At 51.0% G+C, this 25,330-nt stretch overlaps 2 protein-coding genes across 4 annotated transcripts in view; one reads left to right on the top strand and one right to left on the bottom strand.

Moving 5' to 3' along the window:
• Window positions 1-6,719: 6,719 nt before the first annotated feature.
• Window positions 6,720-20,982, top strand: NIPAL4 (NIPA like domain containing 4). The gene is made up of 6 exons (XM_003134113.5): window positions 6,720-6,868; window positions 10,278-10,517; window positions 13,670-13,726; window positions 14,872-14,962; window positions 16,983-17,143; window positions 17,921-20,982. Exons 1-6 carry the CDS (start codon window positions 6,832-6,834, stop codon window positions 18,547-18,549), a joined length of 1,215 nt encoding a protein of 404 aa, XP_003134161.2. The 5' UTR covers window positions 6,720-6,831; the 3' UTR covers window positions 18,550-20,982.
• Window positions 20,810-25,330, bottom strand: part of ADAM19 (ADAM metallopeptidase domain 19) — a 99,233-nt gene continuing 94,712 nt past the window's right edge. For all 3 annotated transcript variants that reach the window (XM_085001880.1, XM_085001879.1, XM_003134106.7), the window contains exon 23: window positions 20,810-24,624. In XM_085001880.1, the coding sequence (XP_084858006.1) occupies window positions 24,571-24,624 (54 nt within the window). In that variant the 3' untranslated portion in view covers window positions 20,810-24,570. The remainder of the gene's footprint in view (window positions 24,625-25,330) is intronic.

The following is a 25,330-nucleotide window of genomic DNA, read 5'->3' as shown; positions in this document are numbered from 1 at the left end:
GTAGCCACCAGCCTACACCAGAGCCACAGCAACACGGGATCCGAGGCTCCTCTGCGACCTACACCACAGCTCACAGCAACACTGGATCCTTAACCTACTGAGCAAAGCCAGGGATCGAACCCACGACCTCATGGTTCCTAATTGGATTCATCAACCACTGAGTCACAACGGGAACTCCCCTTTTCCCTCATTTTTAAGCTAAGTCTTCCCACTTGAGACTCAGTCGCCCATCTGCCTCAAAGTTCGCCATGCCCCTCTCCTCCCTGTTCCCACATACCAGACGCTGAAGAGCCAAACAGGCATAGGGGACAGGCATCCCCACAGTCCCCTGGGTCCCCCATTCCAAGGCTGCTGACCAGAGCAGTGACTCAGACCAGTGAGAGGCAGGAACAAGGATGAGACTGCAGTCTGGGCTGTGAGGACCCTCTGGAGATCCGACCTGGACACTTCTTACCTGCGTGACCTTGAACAAGTCGCCAGACCGCTTAGTCTCACCATCCTCAGTTGTAACACTAGGGTAACTTCATGTACCGCTTGAGATTGCTGTAAGGATTAGAGGTCTCTGCATGCAAAGAACCTATGACATAGAAGTCATGCCACAAGGAACAGTTCGCATCAGTGTTATTATTTTAACTGTAGCTGGTTTGCAGTAAGATCTGAAGTTCTTCATACACGAAGTACAGTAGGCTCTCTGCACACCCACCAAGGCCAGGCGATGCTGCCCTTCCACATACATTCCCTGGAGTGCGCTCTGCCCTCCGTGGTAATGTGAGACTGCCTCCACCTGCAGGCAGGTATTTATGGGGGATCCCATAAACACAGGGTAATTAGCCTGGGAAGAGTGGTCAGGAAATGGCTCTGCCATCAGGCTGCTGGGTTTCATCGTGGCCCCACTATTTAATTGAAGACTAGTTATTTCCTAAGCCTCAGTTTTCTCATCTCTGAAATGGGCATCCGAGCAGTACCTAAGTCCTAGGCTTATTGTGAGGAGTAAATGGGATAATGTAGGTGAAATCTTCGGTGCACTGGCTCAGCCTTAAAAACGTGACCAAAAAGCAACACTTCATATTATTTGCCCTAAGGTCAGCCCTTTCTACCCAGAAAGAAAGCGTAGTAGGAGAAAAAGGTGCTGGATCAGGATTCCAGTGACTTTGAGTGAAGTACCGATTCTGCTATGAATTATCAGAATGATGTTGGACATGACCTTGCCTCTCTCGGGGCCTCAGTTTCCCCATCTGCCAACTAGGAGGGTTGGATTCATTGAGCCCTCAAGCTGTAATTCTGAAGGAGAGCTGGGGAGAAGACTGCCTGGCCACTCCATGTGGTTTCCCGGTGGTCCCAGGCCTCCCAGCTCCCCCGGAGGAGGAGGACCAGGAAGCAGTCTGGGAAGATGGCTCTGGCTTCCCCAAGCCAGTGCCTTGGTTAAGAGTGATACTCTGTCCCTGCTCCTGTGTGTGACCTTGGAAGAGTCATTTGCTTCTCTGAACCTCGGTTCCTCCACCTATAAAATGGGACCGAAAATGGTAGCAGAGCGAGGGCTTTGTAATGACCAGGCGAGTCAATGCCTACAAAGTGCCTAGCACACAGAGGAAGGCCTTGCTAACAGTGTGCTCTTTCAGTAGTCATGATTGATGCCAGCTGCCTGTGGACCCCATCCCTGGGCACGGTGTTCTTCTTAGAGCCAGTCTGAGTGCATCTATGTCCATTCCAAGCATTGTTTCTCATGCTGTTTATAACAGTGTAAAACTCTTAAAGGTGCCTGGTGGCCTAGCAGTTAAGGATTCAGCATTGTCACTGCTGTGGCTAAGGTTCAGTCTCTGTGGCTAAGGTTCAGAACTTGTATATTCTGTATGCACAGCCAAAAAAAAAAAAAGTTGTCCTCTTTTATGAGGACAACTGTCATCCTGGGGACCCACCTGAAGATGAAGAGTGGGCCGGGGGCCTGCCCTTACATACCGTCTGTCTAGATTCCCATGATTCCAGGTCAGCCCAAAGGAGGTCTCAGCCTCTGTCCTTCCCCTCCCTGCCCGGAAGACCAGCTCTGCAGTCTTGGAAAGGCTCATAAGCTACCTCTTCCCCAGCTCTTGCACCCAGTGTAGGATGCCAGCAGGAGAGGTGGCCTACCCCAGTCTCAGGGCATGTTGCTGCACCTTGGACTCTAAGTAGTGTGTGTGTGGTATTGAAGAGAATGCTTGGCTTCTGAGGTTACAGGCTGTGACCTCACTGGACTGGAAATTGGGGATAATGATAAAGCCTGCTGCTCAGGGTTGTTGCAAAGATTAAAGGAGGGAGCATGCATGTAACATATAGCAAGGCCTCTATAAATAGCATTCCTGTTACTCATGTCTCTACTCTCTATTCCTCCCCCAGTGCTTTTTGGCCACACTGCACTGGAAACAGGCATGCAATGATTTTTGGATTTCCCTTCAGCTGTGGAGCTGTGTGGGTGGAGTAGCATCAGTCTGGGGTACCAGTCTTGAAACCTTATTGGAACCCTGACTTGGCCTCTCTGATGCTCTGTGACCTGCCACTGGTCACCTTGCCTCTCTGGTCCTCAGTCTCCTCCTCTATAACAGCACCGTCCAGCAGAAAGAGAATGTAAGCCACATGTGTAATTTTACATTGTTTGGTAGCCACTTTATAAAATGTAAAAAGAAACAGAAAATTCCTTTTACTAGTATATTCTATTTAACCCGGTATATCCAAGAATGATCATTTCAACATGTAATCAATACCAGAAAATTATTGAGACACTTTACACGTTTTTTCTCATTACGTGTTTGAAATTTGGATTGTTTGCAGCCTGGGTGTTTTTGGCAGTTGTCTAGGATGTTCTGGGTTATCACAACCAAGAGGGGTGTGTGTGTCGGGGAGAGGTGGCACGTGGAGGTATGTGTGTGCTACTGGCGTCTAGAGAGCAGAGAACCTGGATGCTGCCAAACATCCTAGGGTGCCTAGGATGCCCCCTCCAACAAAGGATTATCTGGCTTCCAACATTAGCAGTGCGTTTCACACAGATAGCACCGTCCAGATTAGCCACCTTCCGGGTTCTCAGTAGCCACGTGGAACTGGTGGCTACCATACTGGACAGTGCAGCTTGTTAATGCATAACATCTGGAAGGGTCCTTAAAAAGCTAAGTTTTTTAGGAATTTGGGTTTTGAGAAATTTGTTTTCCTGCTCCTCCCTAAATAAGTGGCTAAATGAGATGTGGCGGGTTCCGCCATCTCTGGCTGGCTGAGGACAGAGCCTGTCTGTCTCTGGCTGGTTAGACTCTTCCAAAGCTACCCACCCTCCTCTGGGAGACCGAGCCTGGGACAGACAGTGAACCCTGTTGTTCTTTGCTGGGGAGACAATGCTGCAGGCCCTGCTGCCTACCTGACACGGCTATTGTGGCTCAGGGAGAAAAGGGCTTTGTCAGGACAGCAGCCGAGGAGCCTGCAGTTCAATGGGGGCCTTTATGTCTACACTCCTGGGATGCTCGATGCCAGCCCTGCGAGGGCCCCTCCCCCTCCTAGAACAAATGGCCCAGAGAGGGTGTGGAAGGCCCTCCGGTAGATCCCAGCTCCGTCCACCTCAGTTCACTGCCCTAAAACATGACATCCACCTAATTCTGCAAAACCCAATTCTAAAGTACAGGGTAAGATCAGTGTTGCTCTTAGCCTGGACAAAGGGGGCCCCTGTGCCCATTCCCTGAAATTGAGCAGCTCCCCAAATCACTAACACATACAGAATTAATGTATTAAAGAATATTGGAGTTCCCGTCGTGGCACAGTGGTTAACGAATCCGACTAGGAACCATGAGGTTGAGGGTTTGGTCCCTGGCCTTGCTCAGTGGGTTAACAATCCGGCGTTGCCGTGAGCTGTGGTGTAGGTTGCAGACGCGGCTCGGATCCCGCGTTGCTGTGGCTCTGGCGTAGGCTGGTGGCTACAGCTCCGATTCGATCCCTAGCCTGGGAACCTCCATATGCCGCGGGAGCGGCCCAAAGAAATAGCAAAAAGACAAAAAAAAAAAAAAAAAAAAAAAAGTTTGCCTGTGTCTCCCAAGATCTGGGCTCGGCTCTGGCACAATGCAACCCTAACCTTGTTTGCATCCTCTCTTGTGACTTAGAAAGCTCAGGCCAGAGGGAAACACTCCGCCTCTCTTGTCCTATGTCCTCGGAACAAAAGCGATGGAGTCTGAATGCAGTGAGAATTTGAGAGCTTACCTTGGCCAGCCTCAGAGATGGCCACTATTTTGTAGCACAGGTATGATCTGAGCAGCACAAATGCTTAGGTAAGAGAAAAAAACTAAATTCTCTTGTCAAGTCTCAGGCGGCCTGGACACATACATTTTTCTATAATAAAGAGTCATTCCCAGTAGGGCCAATCGCCAATTTCTGGCTCCTCTGGGTTTCAGTTCACACTGGTCTTGGAAGTCCTTACCTCCATTTGAACCCTGGTGCCACATCCCTCCAAAGTTAAGGGTGGGCCCTGATGCTCAGGATAAAGACCTGTGAACTTGGCTCTGTAGTATGGACAAGACCTGTGATTTCCCTTTCCTTTCTCTCCTCTGCTCTCCCCACCCAGCCCTGGACCCCACGGTGGTTCACAGACACACATAGACACACACACACACACACACACACACACACACACACACACACACACACACACACAGAAAGGAGCAGGAAGAGCTGTCTTATTTGACAAATGAGGAAACTGATCCTTTTGGAGAGGAGGCGACTTATTTAAAGTCATCCAACACATCAAAGGAAGCCACACAGGAGAGCCCATCCTTTGCAGCCCAGCTAGAAGGCCACCAGCAGAAGGTGGAGACTGGTGGCTGGGGGGACAGGCTCGGGGTGCATAGCAGCTCTGTTTACTCCTGGTGCCTTTGCTTCCTAGCGATGGCACCATGGGGGGAGGGGCAAGTTTCTCAGTATTTAAAATAGGGTTTTTTATATTCCTGTATAAAATGATACGGGGGAAGCTGGTGACATGTCTGTGTCTACACCTGCCTGTACTATCTGTACTATTTTTGTAACTCTTCTGTAAATCCAAAATTATTTCATAATTTAAAAAAAAGTTTTAATACGGTTTCCCCTCATCTGTACCACGGAGATCAGAACCTTCCTCACTGAAGGCTTAAATGAGATAATGCGCATAAGGCTTTAGTACGGCATCTGCCTCAGAGTGAAGACTCAATAAATAACTACATTTTTATTGGAGTATAGTTACTTTACATTGTTGTGTTGCTTTCAGGTGTAAAGCAAAGTGATCCAGTTAGACACACATTCATCCTTTTTCAGACTATTTTTTCACATAGGTTATTAGGGAAAAGGGAGTACATTTCCCTGTGCTATGCTTTAGGTCCTTGCTGGCTATCTATAATACGCATGTGTGTGTGTGTGTGTGTGTGTGTGTGTGTGTGTGTGTGTGTTTTATATTATATGTGCATATTTGTTAATCCCAGACGCCTAATTTATCCCTCCCCTCAACAGTTTTCCCTTTGGTAACCATGAGTTTGTTTTCAAAATCTGTGTGTCTGTTTATTTTGTAAATAAGTTCACTTGTATCATTTTTATTAGATTCCACCTGCAAGGGATATCCTATGGTATTTGTCTTCCTCTGTCTAGTAGATAACTGCTCTTAAAGGCTACTCCCTCCAGAAGGCCAGGGACCTGCCAGAACGGGCCACTGCTTTCTTGGTGGTCCCACCTCCTCACTGCTGGGAGCAGGAGTTTACTTCAGCCTCGGACACCAGGCTTAGTGAGGCTATTGGAAGTACGCACGTCCACGTCTGAGCTGAGACCCCAGGCCAAGGTACTTTGCCTCATTTTCCTTTCCGGAAGTAATAAAACCAGAGTATGTTGGTCATGAGGCGTAAATGAACTGGGATTTTTTTTTTAGCAGTAACAACTGTGTCTGGCCCATAGCAAGCACTGCACAAGTATTTTTACCGTGTAGCTCAGTGTTTCTCTAACCTTTTTCCTATCACCCACAGTAACATAAACTTTCCATCATCACTATTTTTCTTTCTAATGTTGATGTAAATAACACCAGTCTCTAGATGGTTGATCCCATTTTGTTTCCCTTATTAATATATTAAGTTCTTGGGGGACAGGGACTATGTCTTATTCATTTTGGTCTCTGATTACTTCATTTCCTTCTTTCATTGAGTTTATAGAGCTTCTATTACCCATTCATTCTGCACATATGTGTGGACCATTTATGGAGCACCTACTATGTGCGGGACATGTATTAATGCCCTGGGACAGATCAGACCTACGTCGAATAAGTAAATAAGACAGGGAGGTAGGAAGTCGGGAAGGCAGGCAGGAAAGAAAAAATCTAGGGTCCTAGATGCCCCTGGCCAGAGAGGGCCTCAACTGGCCAGCGGTACCCCCCTTTTAACCCCCATGCTCGCACTTCTACCTGGGCCAGAAAATTGCTTCCTCTCCTAACAAACTGGAGTGCATCGATTGTGTCACTGGGGACGAAACTGGGTGCTGGTCCCAGCATCGCCCAGGGACCCGCCCCATCGCCTCCAGCCGGGGCGCGGCGGCAGTGACTCTGCCTCCAGGAGCCAGGAGCCAGCAGCCTCCGCGCCCCTCCGCCGGCAGCTTGAGCACTGGGCCCCCGGCCCATGGAGTTGCCCAAGACTCCGGGTGACTCCTCCCCAGGGACCCTCCCCTTCTGGGGCACGTCATTTTCCCCACCCCCAGGTCTCGACCCCTGCGGTTCCTCGCAAGCCTGCAAGCCGGGGACAAGTCTCAGCCCCCTGCTCCGGAGCCGGGGAGCCGGGGCGCCGGGGAGCCGGGGCGCCATCCAGGTGCGAGCGCCCAGGGCCCATGGAGCTGCCGGCCAGCAACACCAGCTGCGAGAACGGTGCGTGGGGCCGGCGGGGACCCGGGCGCGCTTCGCGCCTTGCCTTCCCTGTCACTTCTTTCCACCGCGTCTTCTCCTGCCAGGGGGCCCCAGATAGGGGCGGGGCTCCGCACGCGTCACCCACCCAGTTCTCAGGCCCATTTTGGGGAGGAACGGGGTTCTGGCACACTTCCCCCTTCTCCTGAGTTGGTAGCTGGCGGGGGGGATGGAAGAAAGGGGGACTTGGGCGAGGGAGGAGGCGGGCTCCATTGATTGGAGCTGGTCCACCAAGGTGGTGTGTGGCGAGGGGGGGCGGGGGAGTGTCGTCGGGGTTTCTTTTATGTATAGTTCCTTCCGATTTTAGTACCTGCCCAGGTGTGACTGCCTCCACGGGCACAGTCAGGGAGCGAAGCACAGAGATTCGCCACCCCCAGACCCACATACCCCTGTTAGGAAGAGGAGGGAAAGAACAGCCAGGAAAGGATAAGGAAAGATGTTGGGCTTTATGTTCTTATCACGAACCTGGTAGTGGACAAGAACCTTTACTGCATGCTCACAGTGAATCCTTAACACAAGTCTAGAAGGCAGAGCGACTGTCACCGTTCTGGAGTTTGAGAAACCCAGGTTCTTGAAAAGTCTGATTAATGTGCTCAAGGTAGTACAGTGGGGAAATGGAATCTAGAACCTGGGCTCATATGGCTGTGCTCACCTCCTTTCTTAGTGTAGCTCCGTTTTCCTACCTGTCTTGGTACTGCAGTCTGGGGGACACCCCTGTTTCTCTAACTTCTCATCTCCAATGAAACTTTCAAAGCCTGCCTGTTAGGTGTTGTTGGCTGGCTTTGGTTTCCTGACCAGCAAGGCTGTCCATTTTCAGTCTCACCTTCCACCGGGGAAGAGTATGTTCCCCAGTCCTGACTCATTCTGGAAGAGAAGCAGGAACATCTGGCCCAACACCTGTTTGTCTGATGAGCATCCTCCTCGGAACTGGATTTCCTTTGGCCACGGGCCTTCTTTCTTTTTCTCTTTACCTTTATGGGAAGACTTGACTCAGTGGAGGGTGCTGTGCCCCTCAGGCGCCTCAGCCCCTACCCCCCACCCCACCCCCCACCCCCATCCCCACCCAACAGCCAAGCCCACCCTTTGGCTCCACCTGCTGGAGCTGTACCTTCAGGAGGGCAGGGAAAGATCGTGGGAATGGGCTTGGCCTTCTTCTTGGGAGTCGCCCTCCTTGCCTCACATCCTCCCAGGTTCTGGCCCTTTTCCTGAGCTCAGGGAACTCCCAGGATTTGACTCTTGTTCTAACTGAGGAGCAGGCAGGAGCAGTCAGAACAGGTTTGATCAGGGACCCGGATGGTATCTTGTCTCACCTTCTCTTGATTGTGACTCTGGGGTTAGAACAAGAGGTCTCCCCACGGCAAAAGACACATGAGCATCTGCTCATGGATTCCAGACCCAGCAACGCCACTGGGCTTTTATGAGACTCAAGCAAGTCTCTTCCTTCTCATGGCCTCAGTTTCTCCAGCTGAAAAGAAAGAGGGTTAGAAGGGCTCCCTTCTAAGGGCTCTAATGGCTCGGCTGTTCCATGGTCCTGTGCCATGGAAGAAAGGTCAACATTGCCCTTACTTTTTTGCACCAAAATGCCACTCTGTGCTCCAAGATATGCCAAAGCTAGAGCTGCCTGACCTTGGACTCTAGGGCCCTTCTAGCACAGGCCTAGTGGTCTAGCTTGGTCTGAAGAGAAGTGCCTGGCCCAGGCTTCCATCCTTGGCATAGGAGCCTGGGTCTTTGTGACACACAGTTTGAAAAAGACCTTCTACCAGCAAAGGTCACAAACTCAGATGCTTCTAGGGGCCAAGCATGTAACACAAATGACATTGCAAAGAGCATGTCTTGTCTGGGGGGAGCTCTGCTGAGCTGCAGCCAGCTATTGTCTGTGGGACCATGTGCCCAGCAAGTAAGCAAAGACAGCCTCAGAGCTGAAGGCTCATGGGGAATCTCTGGTAATGAATTCATATTTTAAGATAACCCCCAAGAGGCTAAGCAAATCCCCCTCCCACTTGCCACCTTCTTTGTAGGGTATGTGTGGTGACTGAGAGCATGGGCTTTGGCGTTATGTGAGCTTGGGAAACAGTTCTGATTTCACCACTTCTTCCCTGCCTTAGGCAGGTATCCGAGCTTATCGGGACCTCAGTGTCTTCAGCTAAAACCCGGGACATCCTGGAGCAGCTGGCCCTGTGAGAATTAGCACCGCAGGATTATGCCTGTGCTCTGTGCTGTTTCCTTGAACTTGGGCAGCTTTGCTCTTCTGACCGAGGGTCTGCTCCTCATGCCCAAGTTTGTCCTGTTGTCCTTGGTGTTTATGCCAGAAGAGCCCACAAAGGAGGGCTGGCTCTAGGGCATGAGGGCTGATTCAGATTCCCGTGGACTCCAGAACTTGGAAAGAGAACTGAAGACAGATCCTGCATGGGGTCGCAGGACGCTGATCCCTCTGAGGGCTGAAGGAGGTGCAACCACTGTCCACAGGCACCAGAAGTCTTGGAAGTAAGGCCTGGGGATGGTGGATTCTAAGAAGCAGGAGGCTCATATTTCGTCATCTTCAGGCTGTGAACTCCAACCTCACTCCTTCCTGCTTCCTGTCAGGACCCTCTCTGGTGGCTGGGGTTAGGGATACAGGCCTCTGGGAGGGGAGCATCCCTGTGTCATCCTGAGCTGTTGGAGGCCCTTGTGCCCAGAGATGTGGAAGGGATTCCTATGAAGGGCGAGAAGTTGGATTTGATGACACCTAGCAGCTGGGGGGACCCTGCTTGTGGCAGTGGGGGCATCAATATGGCTTCATGGTGAAGTGCTGGAGATCCAGAGTCAGAGAGCCTGTGATCCTGACCTTTCACAGCCTCTATTTCCCCATCTATGAAATGGGAATTAAAGCTAGCACTTATCTGACAGGTGGTTGGAAAACTTGACGAGTTCACCAAGATAAAGTTTCTTGCCTGGAGGAAGCACTCAGTGAATATAACTGTTATTTATTTATTTATTTGTTGTTTTTTTGTCTTTTTAGGGCCACCCCCGCAGCATATGGAGATTCCCAGGCCGGGGGTCGAATCAGAGCTGCAGCCACTGGCCTACACCACAGCTACAACACCACCAGATCTGAGCCCGCATCTGCCACCTACACCACAGTTCACAGCAATGCCAGATCCCCAACCCACTGAACAAGGCCAGGGATTGAACCCGCAACCTCATGGTTCCCAGTCAGATTTGTTTCTGCTGTGCCGTGATGGGAACTCCATAACTTTTATTTTTAGTTCAAGGCCGACGGTGTGGGGATAGAGTGTGGTGGTACCTGAAGCATGGGGTCTGAAATGCTGGCTGGGTCCAGTGTTTTTAAAGCATGCAGATGTCCCCAGTGTGACTCTCTCTGTGTTTTCCCTAGGTTCCCTGATCAGCCTCTACTGCTCCTCCCAAAAAGTCCTGTGCCAGATCGTCGGTGGCCTCAGCCCTGAGGTGCCCAGCAATGTCACCTCTAACAGCTGGCAGGAGAGGTTCAGGCAGAACTACAGCTTCTATGTCGGCTTGGGGCTGGCCTTCCTGTCTAGTTTTCTCATCGGCAGCAGCGTCATCCTCAAGAAGAAGGGCCTCCAGCGGCTGGTGGCCTCGGGGGCCACACGGGCTGGTAGGTGCCTGGGGGGGGCGGAGGCGGTGCTGGCAGCTGAGGCCTCAGCCAGGCCTGTGCACCTCCCTTCACAGGGTCCACTGTAGCAGTTGGAGAGCCTCTCCTAGATGGGCACAAAATGCTCATTGTCAACCCCATTGGGAAGCCAGTCCAACAGGAGACCTCCCTTTATAATCCAGTGTTTCCTGAGAATTTCATCATCAGTTGAGTGAGGTGAAGTCAGGGGAAAGCCTCAGGGCCAAGAATCAGAAACCTCAGGTCTAGTCCTGGTTTTCTTTCTTACCAGTTGTGTCATTGTGGGCAAGTCACAACTTCTGTACAAAATGGGAATATACCTCTGCCCAGAACCATGTCCAACACTAGTGTGTCCTTACGTATTGTCAAACTAAGCTCTTTTATGGGCTACAAAAGAATTACTGAGTCTCTGTCCACAGAGATTTGCCTGTTTGGAAAATAAGATATATATCCATGAAACAACTCTTGAGAAGAGGAATGCTCTGTAAAAGAATGTGTTCATTGAGTCATCGTCTATTGTGTACCTGCTAGGTGCCAGGTGCCATGCTGGACATGGGGACACAGTGCCGTGGCATGGCAGAGTCAAGTGGGACAGGCAAGCAAGTTGATAATCCATTGTTCTGTAGCATGTTAAGTGCTCTCCTGGGAAAAATATAGAATGCTGTAGAGACAGTGCGAAGCCTATGCTTGTAGGGTAAGGAAGGTTTTCTATAAGAGGTGATTTAGAAGCGGAGACCTACATGATAAGGAAATACAGGGTGAAGGGAAAAAGAGGTGTTCCGGGCGCACACACACACACACACACAAAGCATGTGCAAAGGCTGAGGGGTGAGAGAGCATGAGTGGTATCAGAAGCTGAAAATAGTTCAGGGTGGCTGGAGCATGGCGCTCACGTGAGAGATGGGGTGGGGGCCAGCTAGGGAAAGGTCTTCTAAACAGGGCTCCAGAGTAAGGGGTAATTGTAAGTGACAAAGGTTTAGGCAAAGGAGTGACATAGTTCAATGTATTATTTGAAAAGATCCCTGGTTGCTGGGTGCAGATGGATTAGGGGACAAGGCTGGAGGGTGGGAGACCAATTAGGGGAGACAGACAATAGAAATTGGGCCAGGAGATTGCAGCGGGAATGGAGGCAATGGTGGAGTCCAGAGATGGTTTTTGAAGGTAGGACTTACTGGGTTGGTGTGGCCTGGCTCCACGGGGACGCTGAAAAAATGAGTCAAGATGACTCAGCTCTCTGCTTTGAGCAATGGGCCAGTGATGGTGCTGTCTCCTGAGATAAAGAATGCAGGAAGAGCAGGTTTATGGGAAGACGATGTGTTTGTTCAGGTTTGGACATGTTCAAGTTTAATGTTCTGTGGGACACTGAGCTTTGGACACAGATTCTTGGGGTCCCAATTCCATCTCTTCGGTTCCAGGTGATGTGATCCTGGGCCAGAGAAATAGTTTTTCTCTGCCTCAGTTTCTTTGTCTATAAAATGGGGGGTAGGAATATTTCTGGCTGCCAGGATTGTTGTAAAGATGTGTAGTGTGTTTAGAAAGATGCTCGGCACACAATCAGCAGCAGTATTGGCATTACTGTGATCTAAGTGGGAGGGCCCAGCAAACAAATGGATCCCCAGGTGGAGGGCTGTTAGGTGTGGGGATGAAGTCAGGATCAGGGGTCATGGCTGTTCTATCCTCCACTTCTGGACACAGGTTCGAATGGCCAGAGACTTCCCAAAGTGCCAGAAAAAGAGCCGCATGCACTGAGGAGAAAGCAGAGCAGGTGTCACTGACCATTCAGAAAAGCAGCTCCCCTGGAATCACTTTTTTCCTCCACTCTGCTCTTTCCGTACCTTCTGAGATTTCAACTCAGAGTAAAATGCTCTCAGAGCTCTTGACTTTTCTGAGATTCTCACTCCTTCAGAAAACTGATGAAAGTTAAGACTTTCTTAGAAAGGCGGACACTCACACAAAGAAACATACAAGTTTGGGATTTTTAGGAAACTGTCTAAAACCCACCCACCATCGTCATCATCCTGCTCCTCACCCTGAGCCTCAAAGCCGATATTGTTGAGTATGGACTGTGTGCCAGGCTCTGAGTCCATCATGGGAACAAAGCAGACCCAATTCTTGGCTTCATGGAACTTCCATTTTAGTAGAAGTGCCAGAAAATAAATAGATCAATTCAAGTTATAAATGATAAGTGTCATGAAGGAGAATTGCTGGAGAAACTATAAAGATAAGGGGGTCAGGGAGGGTATTTTAGGAGAAGCGACATTCACGCAGAGACCTGTGGAGTGAGCATAGAGGCACATGTTGTTGGAAGACTGTTCTGAATATGGAAAAGCATATGCAGAGGCCTCGGGGCCAGAAAGAGCTTGTGGGGTTTTGAAGAACTGACAGAAAGCCTGAGCAGCTAGACTGTAGTAAGAAGAGTGGCAGGAGATGCCCTTGGAGAGGTGAGCAAGGTCAAATGATGGGCAGGCTTGTTAGGGACGCTGGTCTCTATCCTAAGAGTATTTAGAAGCCGCTATAAGCTGAGGAGCCACGTTGTGATTTACATTCTTAAAAGACTCCTGGCTGCCATGCAAGGGGTAGATTATAAAGGGACAGGAGTAGAACCACTGGAGCCCTGGGAGACTGTTGCCTCAACCTGAGCAGGGGTGACAGTGCAGTGGACACCTGTGAGATGCTTTTTGGAGGTGGAATCAGCAGGATGGACTGGATACAGAAGGTGGAGTCGTGGGAGGGTCAAGTGTGATTCCCTGGCTTCTGGCTTAAGCCCGTTAGGTATCCAGAGGGCTGTACCGGATTTTCACTGGTAGATGGGGAGCCTTTAAAATCAAGAGTTCCATGTAGAACAGAGTTTGAGATGTTTGTGAGAGACCCACGAGTTGTCAAGTAAGCAACTGGATATACTCAGCGTTCAGAAGAAAGGATCGGGGTACATACATGAAACAGGGGCCAGCATCTGGATGGAATTTAAAACTTGGGAGTGGATGAACTCACCCAGGAGAGGGCCCAGAAGCAAGCCCAGAGGACTCCCCACGGCTGACCTACACTGAGCCCTCAGAGACTGGGGAGTGGAGGTTGAGAAGGCAAGGTCCTGAGGAAATGTGGCCAAGCTCTAACTTGGTGCCCATTCCTTCCTACAGTGGACGGAGGCTACGGCTACCTGAAGGATGCGATGTGGTGGGCTGGATTTCTCACCAGTAAGTGAGTTCTTTGCTCTTAAGGAGAGTGCCCTATTGATGACGGGCAGAGATGAAAGGAGGGGTGGATGGGGCATTTCTGTGTCTATTGTGCAGCGTGTGAATCCAAGGCACAGGTTTCTGCCTTGACAGTCTTTGCAGGCAGAACATCCTCCTGTTAGCTCACTTTCCTCACCCAAAGTCAGTCTGTTATCCATGAGGCATCTATCTCCAGAGGGGCTTTTATAGAGCTGGTAAAGATAAAAGTGTCATTTCTCAACTTCGCTTGAAACTTGGAGGGCTATCACTGTGCACTGGAGCCTCCTGAGCTCCTACAGGGTACAGCCTGAGACTCCTAAGTCAGTTGCCCCACTCTGCAGCAGGACATGGCCGCTTAGGACATGGCCAGTCTGCTACCTAAGGTTTGCCCAGCTTTGTGCATTCACACATTCCCTCTTTTATGCTTTGTACCCACCATCCCTGACTTTCAAACCCTAATTCTTTTGGATGGAAAGTTGGCCAACTTTCCATTTGTAATCTCCTAAATCCAGTTTTAATCCCAGTCTTAGCCAGAGCTATCACAGTCATCATCTGCTTGCAAAGGGCAGAGCCAGGTCCTTCTCTCCCAGCAGAGACTGAAGAGGCCCCTGCAGGATTCTGCAAACTAGAACCTCATTTGGGGAGGAGGCCCTTTGAGAGTGTCAGACTTTCTAACCACCTGCCTGTCAGTCTAGACCACCTGCATCTCCTCTGGGAAAGATGGCCCCATGGCCCAAGTGGTACCCAGAGAATCAATAGCTATAACTGTTTCTTTATCTGATAATTAACCCTTTCCAGAACTCACCTTAAGGCTACAGACCCTAAGATACAATTATCCATGCCTAGACTAGAAGCCAAGAGACCTCAAGAACAAGAAGGTGCCATGTGACCCTGGGATCTAGGTCACCTCATCTTTAAAATGGAAGGATTTGGTCAGGATAGTCTGGGCCTGACCTTCTAGTCAGATTCTCCAGGGAGAGAGCACAAGCGTCAGGACTATTAGGGAATGCTGGTCTGGGATCCTGTGAATGGCTGAACACTGAATGAAGCCGTCTCCACCCAATTAATTTGGGCTGGAGACGGTGCGTCAGAGCCACAGTGACCGCTTCTCTCCCTTAATTTCCTAGTGGCTGCCGGAGAAGTTGCCAACTTCGGGGCCTACGCATTTGCTCCTGCGACAGTCGTCACACCTCTGGGAGCACTGAGTGTCCTCATAAGGTTATTGTCACCTCTCTTGCTGTCTCTGGCTCCTTCCTCTTTTCCATTTGTTGATGTCTGGAACTGCCATATGGGATCAAATGCTACTTGCAGTCAGATCCAGCTCCCAGAAAGAGGTGTGCTGTTCCCAGCTCCTACCCTTGGTCTGCTGGCTGCCTGATGCTCTAGCATCTCCTCAACTAGCTGGGCAATGAAGGGCCTCACCTGCCACCAGGCTCAAAGTCTGGTGACCTGAAAGGAGAAGCACAGGAGTTCAAAGTATAGCCCTAGATTAACACTCCCTGAGTTCTAACCTCAGCTCTGCGACCTAATAGTTACATTACATGGCAGTTTACTTCATTCCTCTAAGCCTCAATTTCCCATCTGCTAAGTGGGGATGCTTATAATACCTGCCTGAAGGCATCATTTCAAGGACTAAATGAAATAATGCACAGAGAGCGCATAGTACAGAACAGGCAGTGAAAAATAACCATGGCTAACATATATTGAGGGTGTACTCTGTGCTTAGTGTTCTAAATATATTAACTCATTTAGTCCTCACGGCACCCCAAATAATTAGAAAAGAGAGGAGACCTGAGGCCAAAAGAGGTCAAGGCATCTTGGCATTTTGGCCAAGGTCACCCAGGTCCCAGGAGGCTGGGCCAGGATCCCCTCCCAGGCCATCTCATTTCAGAGTCTGGATGCTTAACCAGTAGGCCATGTTGCCTGGAAAATGTGTGATAGGTTTTTGTTTGTTTTTGTTTTGTTTTTGTCTTTTTAGGGCTGCACCCAAGGCATATGGAGGTTCCCAGGCTAGGGATCGAACTGGAGCTGTAGCTGGTGGCCCACGCTGAGCCACAGCAACTCAGGATCTGAGCTACATCTGTGACCTATACCACAACTCGCGGCAGCTCCTGATCCTTAACCCACTGAGCAAGGCCAAGGATTGAACTTGCATCCTCATGGATACCAGTCAAATTTGTTTCTGCTGAGCCATGACGGCAACTCCAAAAATGTGTGATAGTTTTAAAGCTGACTGATATTAAGTGTGTCTGCTTCTCATTCCCCATTGCTCCCGAGCTACAGAGTTTCTGTGGGGGGACCGTGAACCCCATGTGAAGCTGGCTCTGATCATTGTCCTAACCCTGGAGCCCTGGTAAATGCCAGCCAACCATATCTCATACCTTTAATTTCCTGTTTTGTCTTACTGGCTTGATATCAATTTTGCAACATTTATGCAGTCCAAATCCAGATCGAGCCGTGACTCAAACTGCAGAGTTGGCTGATGCAGCTGTGTATGATACCACTACTGCCTATCTGATTAGTTTACAAATTCCCACCCCTGGAAGTTGGGAGAGGCAGGGAGCCCTCAGGCGTGGTGACCTCTATTTTTGCTAAGGCCACCAGATGCATTGTGGGTGAAATGTTTTCAATAGTTTCAGGGGAGAGATGGGGAACATTCAGAGGAGCTCGGTCAGCAACCCCCTCCTTCTTGATACCTTGAAGCAGGACTTTTGAGGCTCACTGGGCCCCCCTAGGTCAGCCAAGAGATTTTTTACCCTAAACTAATGCCACCTTTGTAAAGAAATAGAAGCATGGCCCAGCCATCAGACTGTCCTGTCCAGTTTCCCTCCCTTCTCCCCTTACCTCTGCTGGCTCATTTGAAAGACGTGACAGGAATCAAAGTCACATTATCAAGGAACAGGAGGTGTTTTGCCCAGAAAAGTCTTAAGGAAATCACAAGAATTCTTCTCAGTGAGGTACAGAGAAAAAACCACAGGCTTTAGAACTAGACAGAGCTTAAGTCTTAGATCCTGGCTCGTCTCTCGCATGTATGTTGTTGATTCCTCCAGCCCATGCCGTTACCCTCCCATAAATAAGTTTCAATTCCAAATGCTTTCTTGGGTCTAGAAAGGCTTCCAGGGGTGAGAGCCGTGAGCCCTGATCTGTCCTCTGTGAGTCCTTTCCACTGTCCACTTCTCTTCTGGACGTGGGGGACTGGCCTGGCTGTTCTGATCCCTTTCTCCACTCCCATGTGCAGTGCCATCTTCTCCTCCTATTTCCTGGGAGAGTGTCTGAATCTGCTGGGGAAGCTGGGCTGCGTGATCTGTGTGGCCGGCAGCACAGTGATGGTGATACATGCCCCCGAGGAAGAGAAGATTACCACCATCATGGAGGTGGCCGCCAAGATGAAAGACACAGGTAGGCTCCCGGCCCTGGTGAGCAGGAAAGCCCTGGGTGAGCCGTGTGGAAGGCGCGACTGGGTGCTGGCCGTCTCAGGTGCTGCCACCTGGAGGAGGCGGCAAGCTGGGGGAAGGAAGCTGGTACGAAGGCTGGCCTGCAGACTGGCAGCCCGATAGGTCTGGGTGCCATGGGTCACGTGTTTATGCGCCAAGTACAGTTCTAAAGGCTTGGTCTGCATTGTCTTAGTTGAGGCTGCTGTAGCAGAGAACATAGACGAGCGGCTTATAAACAGCCGATGTTTGTTTTTCACATTTCTGGAGGCCGTAATCAGTCCCTACAGATTCTGTTCACAGGTGGCCATCTTCTTGCTGTGTCCTCCCCTGGTGGAAGGGACCAGGGTGCTCTCTGGAGTCCCTTTTAGGAGGGCACTAATCCCATTCATGAGGGCATTACCCTCATGACCTAATCACCGCCCAAGACCTCACCTCCAGATTCCACCGCATTAGGGATCAGGTTTCAACATATGAATGTTGAAATGAAGGGGGGCAGTCAGTCATTTGCATGCATCTAATCCCACAAAAAAGCCCCTATGAGGAAAATTCCTATTGTCAACTCTATTTTAGAAATGAGGACACTGAGAGTGGGGGGGTTTAATTAATAACTGGTGTGAGGTATTAAAAAGTTGCTGGGACAGGAACCCCTGTTTGTCCGACTCTAGAGCCCAGGCTCTTAACGCTGCATCCCATGGCCACGGATTCTCTACAGCTCAGTTGTCCCTCTCCCTCCCCCACAAAGGGTACATCGTGTTTGCTGTGCTCCTGCTGGTGTTCTGCCTCATCCTCATCTTCGTCGTCGCCCCACGTTACGGACAAAGGAACATCCTCGTTTACATCGTCATCTGCTCTGTGATCGGGTCCTTCTCTGTGTCCGCCGTCAAGGGTCTGGGCATCACCATTAAGAACTTCTTCCAGGGGCTGCCAGTGGTGCGGCACCCTCTGCCCTACATCCTGTCCCTCATCCTGGCACTTTCGCTCAGCACTCAGGTCAATTTCCTCAACCGGGCGCTGGACATCTTTAACACCTCCCTGGTGTTCCCCATCTACTATGTGTTCTTCACCACGGCAGTGGTGACCTCCTCCGTCATCCTCTTCAAGGAGTGGCACAGCCTGTCCGCCGTGGACATCACGGGCACCCTCTCTGGCTTTGTCACCATCATCCTGGGTGTGTTCATGCTTCATGCGTTCAAAGACCTGGACATCAGCCGGATCAGCTTGCCCCACACGCACAAAAACCCAACCCCACCTCCCGCCCCAGAGCCCAGCGTCGTTAGACTCGAAGACAAGAATGTCCTCGTGGATAACATAGAACTCTCCAGCACCCCATCACCAGAAGAGAAGCCCAAAGTGTTTATAATCCATTCGTAAAGCTTGGAATGCGTGAGTGGGCGGATGAGCCCTGTGGTACAGCCTGACTTCTCAATTGCAGAGCCACCTGGCAATTTTCAGCATAACTCTTAACCAAGGGGCTCTCTTTTCCTGAGAGTTTCATTTATACCTCATCGCTGTTTCCAGGAGGAAAATCCCTACCCAGTGAGCAGTGGTGGCAGAACTTCCTGGAAACACAGCCTCAGTGACCAAATGCCCTACTTTACATTGGTGCCAGCAGGTCTCCTGGACCTCCCGGACCACTTGTTTCCTCGGTGCCATCTCCATGTTGTTGGGAAGAAGCTAGAATGTGACCTGTTGAATGTAGCATAGCCAAGAACTTCCCTGAAACGTTGGTCGTCAGGAAATCCTTCGCACTAGTTCTCCTCCTGAGACTGACTGGCTCACCCCTCCTGAGCCCAGGGACAAAGTGCAGCTGGTGGGTGCCCAGAGAGCCATTCGCCACACCCCCACTTGGAACTAACGGGCACACAACTATTGTAAAATGTCTTGTTGCTTCTGCTGCCGCATCCTCAGAGACAGAACCAAGACCTCAGCTGACCTTCTCACTGTGAAAGCCACCTACCACCTCAGGGAGCCATTTCTATCAGCCCCCATTCCCAGAGCTCTCTGGCCTGGAGGTCAGCATCCGTTTCCATCCACGCCACCCACATCCCTGCCCCCTCCCTCTCTAGATGCATCCTAAGGATTTGGGCGGTTATCTCCGAATGCACACCACCACAGTAACAACAAAAGATGCTTTACAGCCAAGCTTTGCTGGCCAAGTCCTGTGTTTTGTTTTGCCTCACTCTCGAGAGAGAATGGCAGTTGGAGTGCTCTTAAAAGTAGCCTGGCTGTCGAGCAGAAGGCACTTTTCTTTTCCTCAAGGAATAAACCAAAATATGATTTGGGGAGATGGGGAGAAGAGTAAAGAGCAAAGTCAGGACTTGGCAGAAGCAGCCATGGGAAATCAGGGGCTAACTTTGGTATTTACTCTGGTGCCCAACCAAGAACCCAGGTGGAAAGGGCTCTGGTGGCAGCTTTAGAGGCTTGTCCAGCGGGATCAGCTTTGATTTTCACTGACCAGCTGGGGGTGTATACTCAGCACAGGGTGCATTCTGGCTGTTGACCAGATTGCCACCAAGTCGCCAATGCCACTGATGAGCTGCCCATACTGGGAAGCAGTGTCACAAATGCTCCGACACCACCTGCTTTGGGGACTGTCTTTGGTCCCCTCACTTGTGGCTAGAGGCAGTCAAAAGACAAGAGCAGCTGGAGAGAGAGAATTAATGTCCCCTCCCTGTCATCTTTCCAGTGGCGAGAATGTGGGAGTTGGTACAAGGAGCAGACGGGGAGGTAAGGGAGCCAGAACATTTGTAAAGAAGAACGACCTGTCCCTCAGCACCACCACCTTCCCCCCCGCCCCCAAGCTGGTGCAGAGCCTCCCCTGGGTAATCCACACCTGGACCCTGTTTACATCCTGTGCCATAAGCACAGCCAAGCCCAGGCCAAACTCTTGCTGGCCTTGGAGTTCCAACAGGCTGGCTCAGCTTGTGAACAGACCCGCTTCCTGCACCTCCAGCCTCAAAGCCCCAGTTTTTAATGAACGGGGATTTCCCTCTGTGACTAAAATCAATGCAACACGTCGGATGTAGAGAACGGCCGTAATCTGAGGGCCCTCAGAGTGTGGTTTGCAGGGTGAGGAATAAAGACTTCCGAGTGTGTGGACGTGATACTTGCATCTTGGCCTTCCCTGGACTTGGAACAATTCAACTGGTTCCTCTAGCGCTGGGATGCCAGTCCTGGATCTTTGGAGAGCTGTAGCCACCAAGGAAGTCCTTCCAGTGCTTTCTACAGCCATGGCCTCGCGGGAGAGGGAAAGGCTGTCTTGGGAAGTCAGCTGAAGATGCCCCTTCCTTGTTAATGCCTGAGCCCTTACAAGAAGCCAACCACAGAGTTGAGAGCTTCACAGGCACTCTAAGTCTGTGCAGATTCTCAAGGTAGCTATTTATCATCCATGCCTTGAGTGACCCTACGTCTAATTAAACTAGACCAACCTGAGTCCGGTGCAAAGACAAATGGCCCCCTCGAGTGCTCATAGGAAAACCCAGGGCTTTTCTATGGCTCAAGCTCCTCCTCCGTGGCCTCCCAGGCTGCTCGGGTGGTCTTTGTGGGAGCTCTTCTGAGCAGTCCTCACTGACAGGTCCTATCCAGGCTGGCCGGTGCGCCATTCAAACAAACAAGAGCTGTCAAACCAGACAACATTTCAAACGACAATTTAATTAAATACAAACAAGGAAAAAAGGCACCACGGCCCATTCAAGTATTTTGCATAGATATACAAATATTGTAAACAATTAATAGGTGGACGAGAGAAAAGAGGGTCTGTTTTCCGTGAACAATCTCCCAAATAAAAATTCACATTGCCATGGATCCCAGACATGTACGTCTGTACACACAGTGGATGGGAAGAGAGGATGTGGGGAAGGGTGACTTTGGGGGTGCTTGGCTTGGATTCTGCAGAACCTCTCCTTTGCGGGGCTCCCTAGGGACGGGGCACCTTTCCAGTTGGCATGCTCTTGGGTGTCCAGCAGAGCTGTTGTACACACATTCAACACCATCACTGGCATTAGACCTGGTCCCCACTTTAAAATATGCAAGTCTTCCATACCTTCTTGCCAAATGAGAATAAATTCTGACACAGCTAAGGGAAGGCTTTGTTCAAAAGGATTATTGCAAGAGATGACAAGCGGCCGTGACAGGAAGGCAGGGGCAACTCTCTCATGGTAAGCTCTACAATGAGACACCATGATATCTGCAAGCTCTCAGAGCTGGGGCAGAAAGGGCTTTTCTTTTTCAGGGAGAAGAAAGCGAGGCTAAAAGGAAGCTCCGGCAAGCAGGGAATTACCACTGGAGCTGGTGCCTGGGCTCAAACTCCCACTGAGACAGGGGGCGAACTCCCTGGAGGTTTGCAATTCAGAGATGCCTCCTGGGCGCTTCAGAAAAACACACCAAGGGAGTGCCCCTCGTGGCTCAGCAGTAACAAACCTGACTAGAATCCATGAGGATGCAGGTTCGATCCCTGGCCTTGAGTTAAAGGATCCAGCATTGCCATGAGCTATGGTGTAGGTCTCAGACACAGCTCGGATCTTGTGGGGCTGTGGCTGTGGCCAGTGGCTATGGCTCGATTTGACCCCTGACCTGGGAACTTCCATATTCTGTGGGTATGGCCTTAAAAAGACAGACAAAACCAAAAAATACCCTAAAAACACCCATGGTTGAAAAACCAGCGGGAGGCCAAGTTAACTTCTAAAAGGATGAATATAGTCTCCATCTGAACTGGCTTGGTGGAGGGCCGGTTATCTCATTCCACCGAGCCTCAGTGAAGCTCCCTCGCTGCCCACCAAAGGCTGAGCATGGACCCACCCTGAGAGCCAGCACACAGCCCCTCCCACAAAGGCAGAGCACAAAAAGTCCCTGACTGCGCTTCTTTCCAACCTCATTCACTCCTTCCAATCAAAGGCCTCCTCCTCCTGAGCTTTGGAATGCTTACAGAGCTTGCATCAGTTCAGCTGGCCTGAGCATTCCGCTAATGCAGTAGCCCGCTGCCCCATCACAATGCTCTCTTCCCTGGCCTTGCCGTAATCCTTTTGAATAAAGTCCCTCCTTCCTTAAGTTTGTTTTTGTTACCTCAAAGCAGCACATGGACCCAGGAGGGAAAAGAGGGCCTAAGAGCCGGTTTTGCCCACGGGGGTGGCCTCCCTGGCCTGCCAGAATGGTGATGCCCAGCTCCTGAACAGGGCCAGGAGTGAAACAGTAAACAGAACCAGTTGCCAAAAGTCTCATCATATTTTAAAAATTCAGCTATCTTCCAGTTCACAGTACAATTTTTATGGTTTGGAGGTGGTATTAAAGTAATGGAAAACAAAAACAAAAAAACAAGAAAGCAATGACCCATGTCTCTTTCCGGTATGGTTCTAGGGAAGGTGGATTTCAGATTCAAAAGGCTCATGCAGTCACAGTGGCTGTGGCATTTTCACTCCGAGCCTTCTACCTTCTGATGTCAGGGAGACATGCTGGACATGCCATAGGAACCTCGGTGAGGCACAGGGTTGGGTTGAAGGGTGGTTTGAGGGGGCAGGTGTTTTGACCTCTAATTTTCTGGGATCCAGCCTTGAGGCCTGGGGCAGAGTAGCACGCTTAAAGGGCCTTCCCCTCACCTAATCAGGCAGCAAGGACCATGGACACTGGCTGCAGGGAGCAACCAGAGCCTTTACCGGTGAGATGGGCATGAATATCACCAATATCACAACGACCAGGCTCCCTGAGGGAAGAGAACTTCATTTTCCTGAGCTCTTTCTAAATCCAATCCAAGTGTGTCTGCAAGTGCACAGCCTAAATCTCCCACTTGTCTACAAACCCAAGAACATGAGCACCGATTGTGTACAAAAAACTATAAGGGGGCCCTGGGGTAGTGGCTGGGGGTGAAAACTCAAGCCTCTTCCCTACACTGAGGTTTTCAAGAGCAAACATCTGTTCACTGCAGGAGGCGGGGAGGTCCCAGCTGCCCAGCACCTTTCTGGCGGTGGGAGACAGCCCACGGAACGTATCCGGGGACTCTGAAAATCATCCCATCTGGCAGAGCACCGCACAGCCCTCCACCCCGCTGCAGGGAAGACAGGGCTGGAGGGAGGAACACAAGGAAGGGGATTAGCAGACGATGGTTGGTCCTAGCACAACTCCACCCCATCAGGGCTGCTGACTGCCGGGTCTCTAGGGATCCCTCGAGGCAGGCCTGCTCTCTGCTTGGAGGACAATGGCCCTGCCTCAAGTCTGTGACCAGGCCAGGGACAGGCTGCGGTTCTGAGGATGTCCGCCCCCCTCTCTGCACCCGCTGCCATCCCTGAGGACCTTACTCAGATTTAGGTCAGGGAGGCAAAGGAGGACCCACACACTGCTGAGGTCATAGCACACCATGGGAAGTCCAGCTACGACCCCACAACCAGGGCCTGCGTCTACTCCGGTCAACACTCTTGAGAAGCAACACTGGATATCCCGTAGCCAACCCTTAGGCAGGGCCCTGGCTTGCAGGGCACAGCACCAGGTCCCAGGAGGTCGGGACTGCTGGGCACCCACTCACAGCACCACTTAGAAGGAGGGTCTGAGCGGGGAAGGAGAAACCAAAATCACGAGGCACTTGGAAAGTACAGAAGAGAAAACAAAGAGCAAGCAAGAATGATGGTGAGCAGAGTCACAACCTTTGGCTTGACGGCTCAGAGGGGGCCCCAGCTGTGCTCCCCCTGCTGTCTACACTGCCTACAAATAGTACCTGTCTGAGTCAGAGTGACCCATGGGAATAAGGGGATGTGGGGGTTTCAGTGGGAGCTGGGGGACGAGGAGGGGACGTGACTTGCTCACATGGAGCCACAGAGCTAGGAGCTGTGACCTCAACCAAGCCCTGGGTGGGGCCACAGCTGTGGCTGGAGTGACCCCTCTTGATCTCAGAGCTAAGAGGGATGCTAAGTGCCCAGCCTCTGCCCAGCCTGGGACCTTGGAGAAAGACAGAAGCACGGGGCAAAGCTCTCATGCGTACCCTCCACCATAGGACGTGGATGGATGACTTCTCCAAGCTGAGTCCTAGGCTGAAGGGCTAGATGGCCTTTTCACAGCTGGGCTCAGATAGCCTGCACCAGCCTGACTGGCACCTCTGGGGGTAGGGACCAGCTGAGGGGCGGATGAGGGAGACGCAGCTGTTCATCCTCTTCCGCTCTCCCTTCCCTACCTGGGGCTGAATATTGCACAAAACAACACTTGGATGCCACTGGACAGCAGTCACTCTGGGGCTCTGAGGAGGCCCTGAGTCAAGAAGGAGATTTTCGGAGATGCGGTGGTTCCGGAGGAGGGGGGCAAAGGAGGAGGAGCTCGGAGGAGGCCAGACATGCTTCTTCCAGATTCGGTGGCCACGGATCCTCCGTGGTGGTCAGAGTCCTCAAGGAAAGGGAGAAGCCCCTTTAGACGGACCTAGATTTTCGAGCTAGTCATCCCCATAGCCCTCTGTGATCTGTACTCAGGAAACTGTGGGAAAAAAACAGAGGGAGAGAGACGTCAGCTCCATGCTGATCAATGGCATCAGTGGGGAGCTATCCTCTTGCTTGGGACAGTTGGGAAGGACTGACACACTGTCAGCTGAGAAGAACGGTTTCTGCGGAAGCCTGTCCACATGTCCTCTGGACCAAGCCATCACCTCTGTGAGGAGAGGCATGGTGGGGCCCCCATGGTGAGCTGAGGAGCTGTCCCCCCTCCTCCCTCCCAGCAAAGCTGCAGCTCAGTTCGCAGAGTTCCCAGGGCCTCGTGGAACACAGGGCAGCCAGCCAGCTTCCTCATCTCCTCCCCTCTGCCCCAACTCCCAGAACTGGCTGCCTACAAATACGTCAGCCCCAGGAAAGAGCTAATAAGAGGATCCCTTTGTGCAGAGCCTACCAAGGCAGCAGTTCATGTAAATTAACTGCCTTGACTTCCACAGCAACCATAGAGCTATTGCTGCTTCCTAAACCTCTTTCCAGATAAGGAAATGGCAACTTGAGATGGAGTGACTTGCTTGGGGCCACTCAGCTGGTGGGTTGCAGACAGACTCAGCTTTGAAGCTCAGCCTCCCAGTCACCTTTCATGTGAAATCAAAAAACCCCTGTCACCAATTTAAGGGATAGTCATGTAGGCACCAAGACACACTAAGTGTCTCTCCTTGGCTTCTGTTCTGGAAGTTCAGCCCTACAAGAGGCAT

This window comes from Sus scrofa, chromosome 16 (assembly GCF_054392235.1).
Source record: "Sus scrofa isolate SSC_HxYL_T2T_F1_AM1 chromosome 16, Sscrofa_HxYL_maternal_Yorkshire_Landrace_v2.0, whole genome shotgun sequence".
Classification (NCBI taxonomy): Eukaryota; Metazoa; Chordata; class Mammalia; order Artiodactyla; family Suidae; genus Sus; species Sus scrofa.
This window is presented reverse-complemented; position numbering and strand designations above follow the sequence as displayed.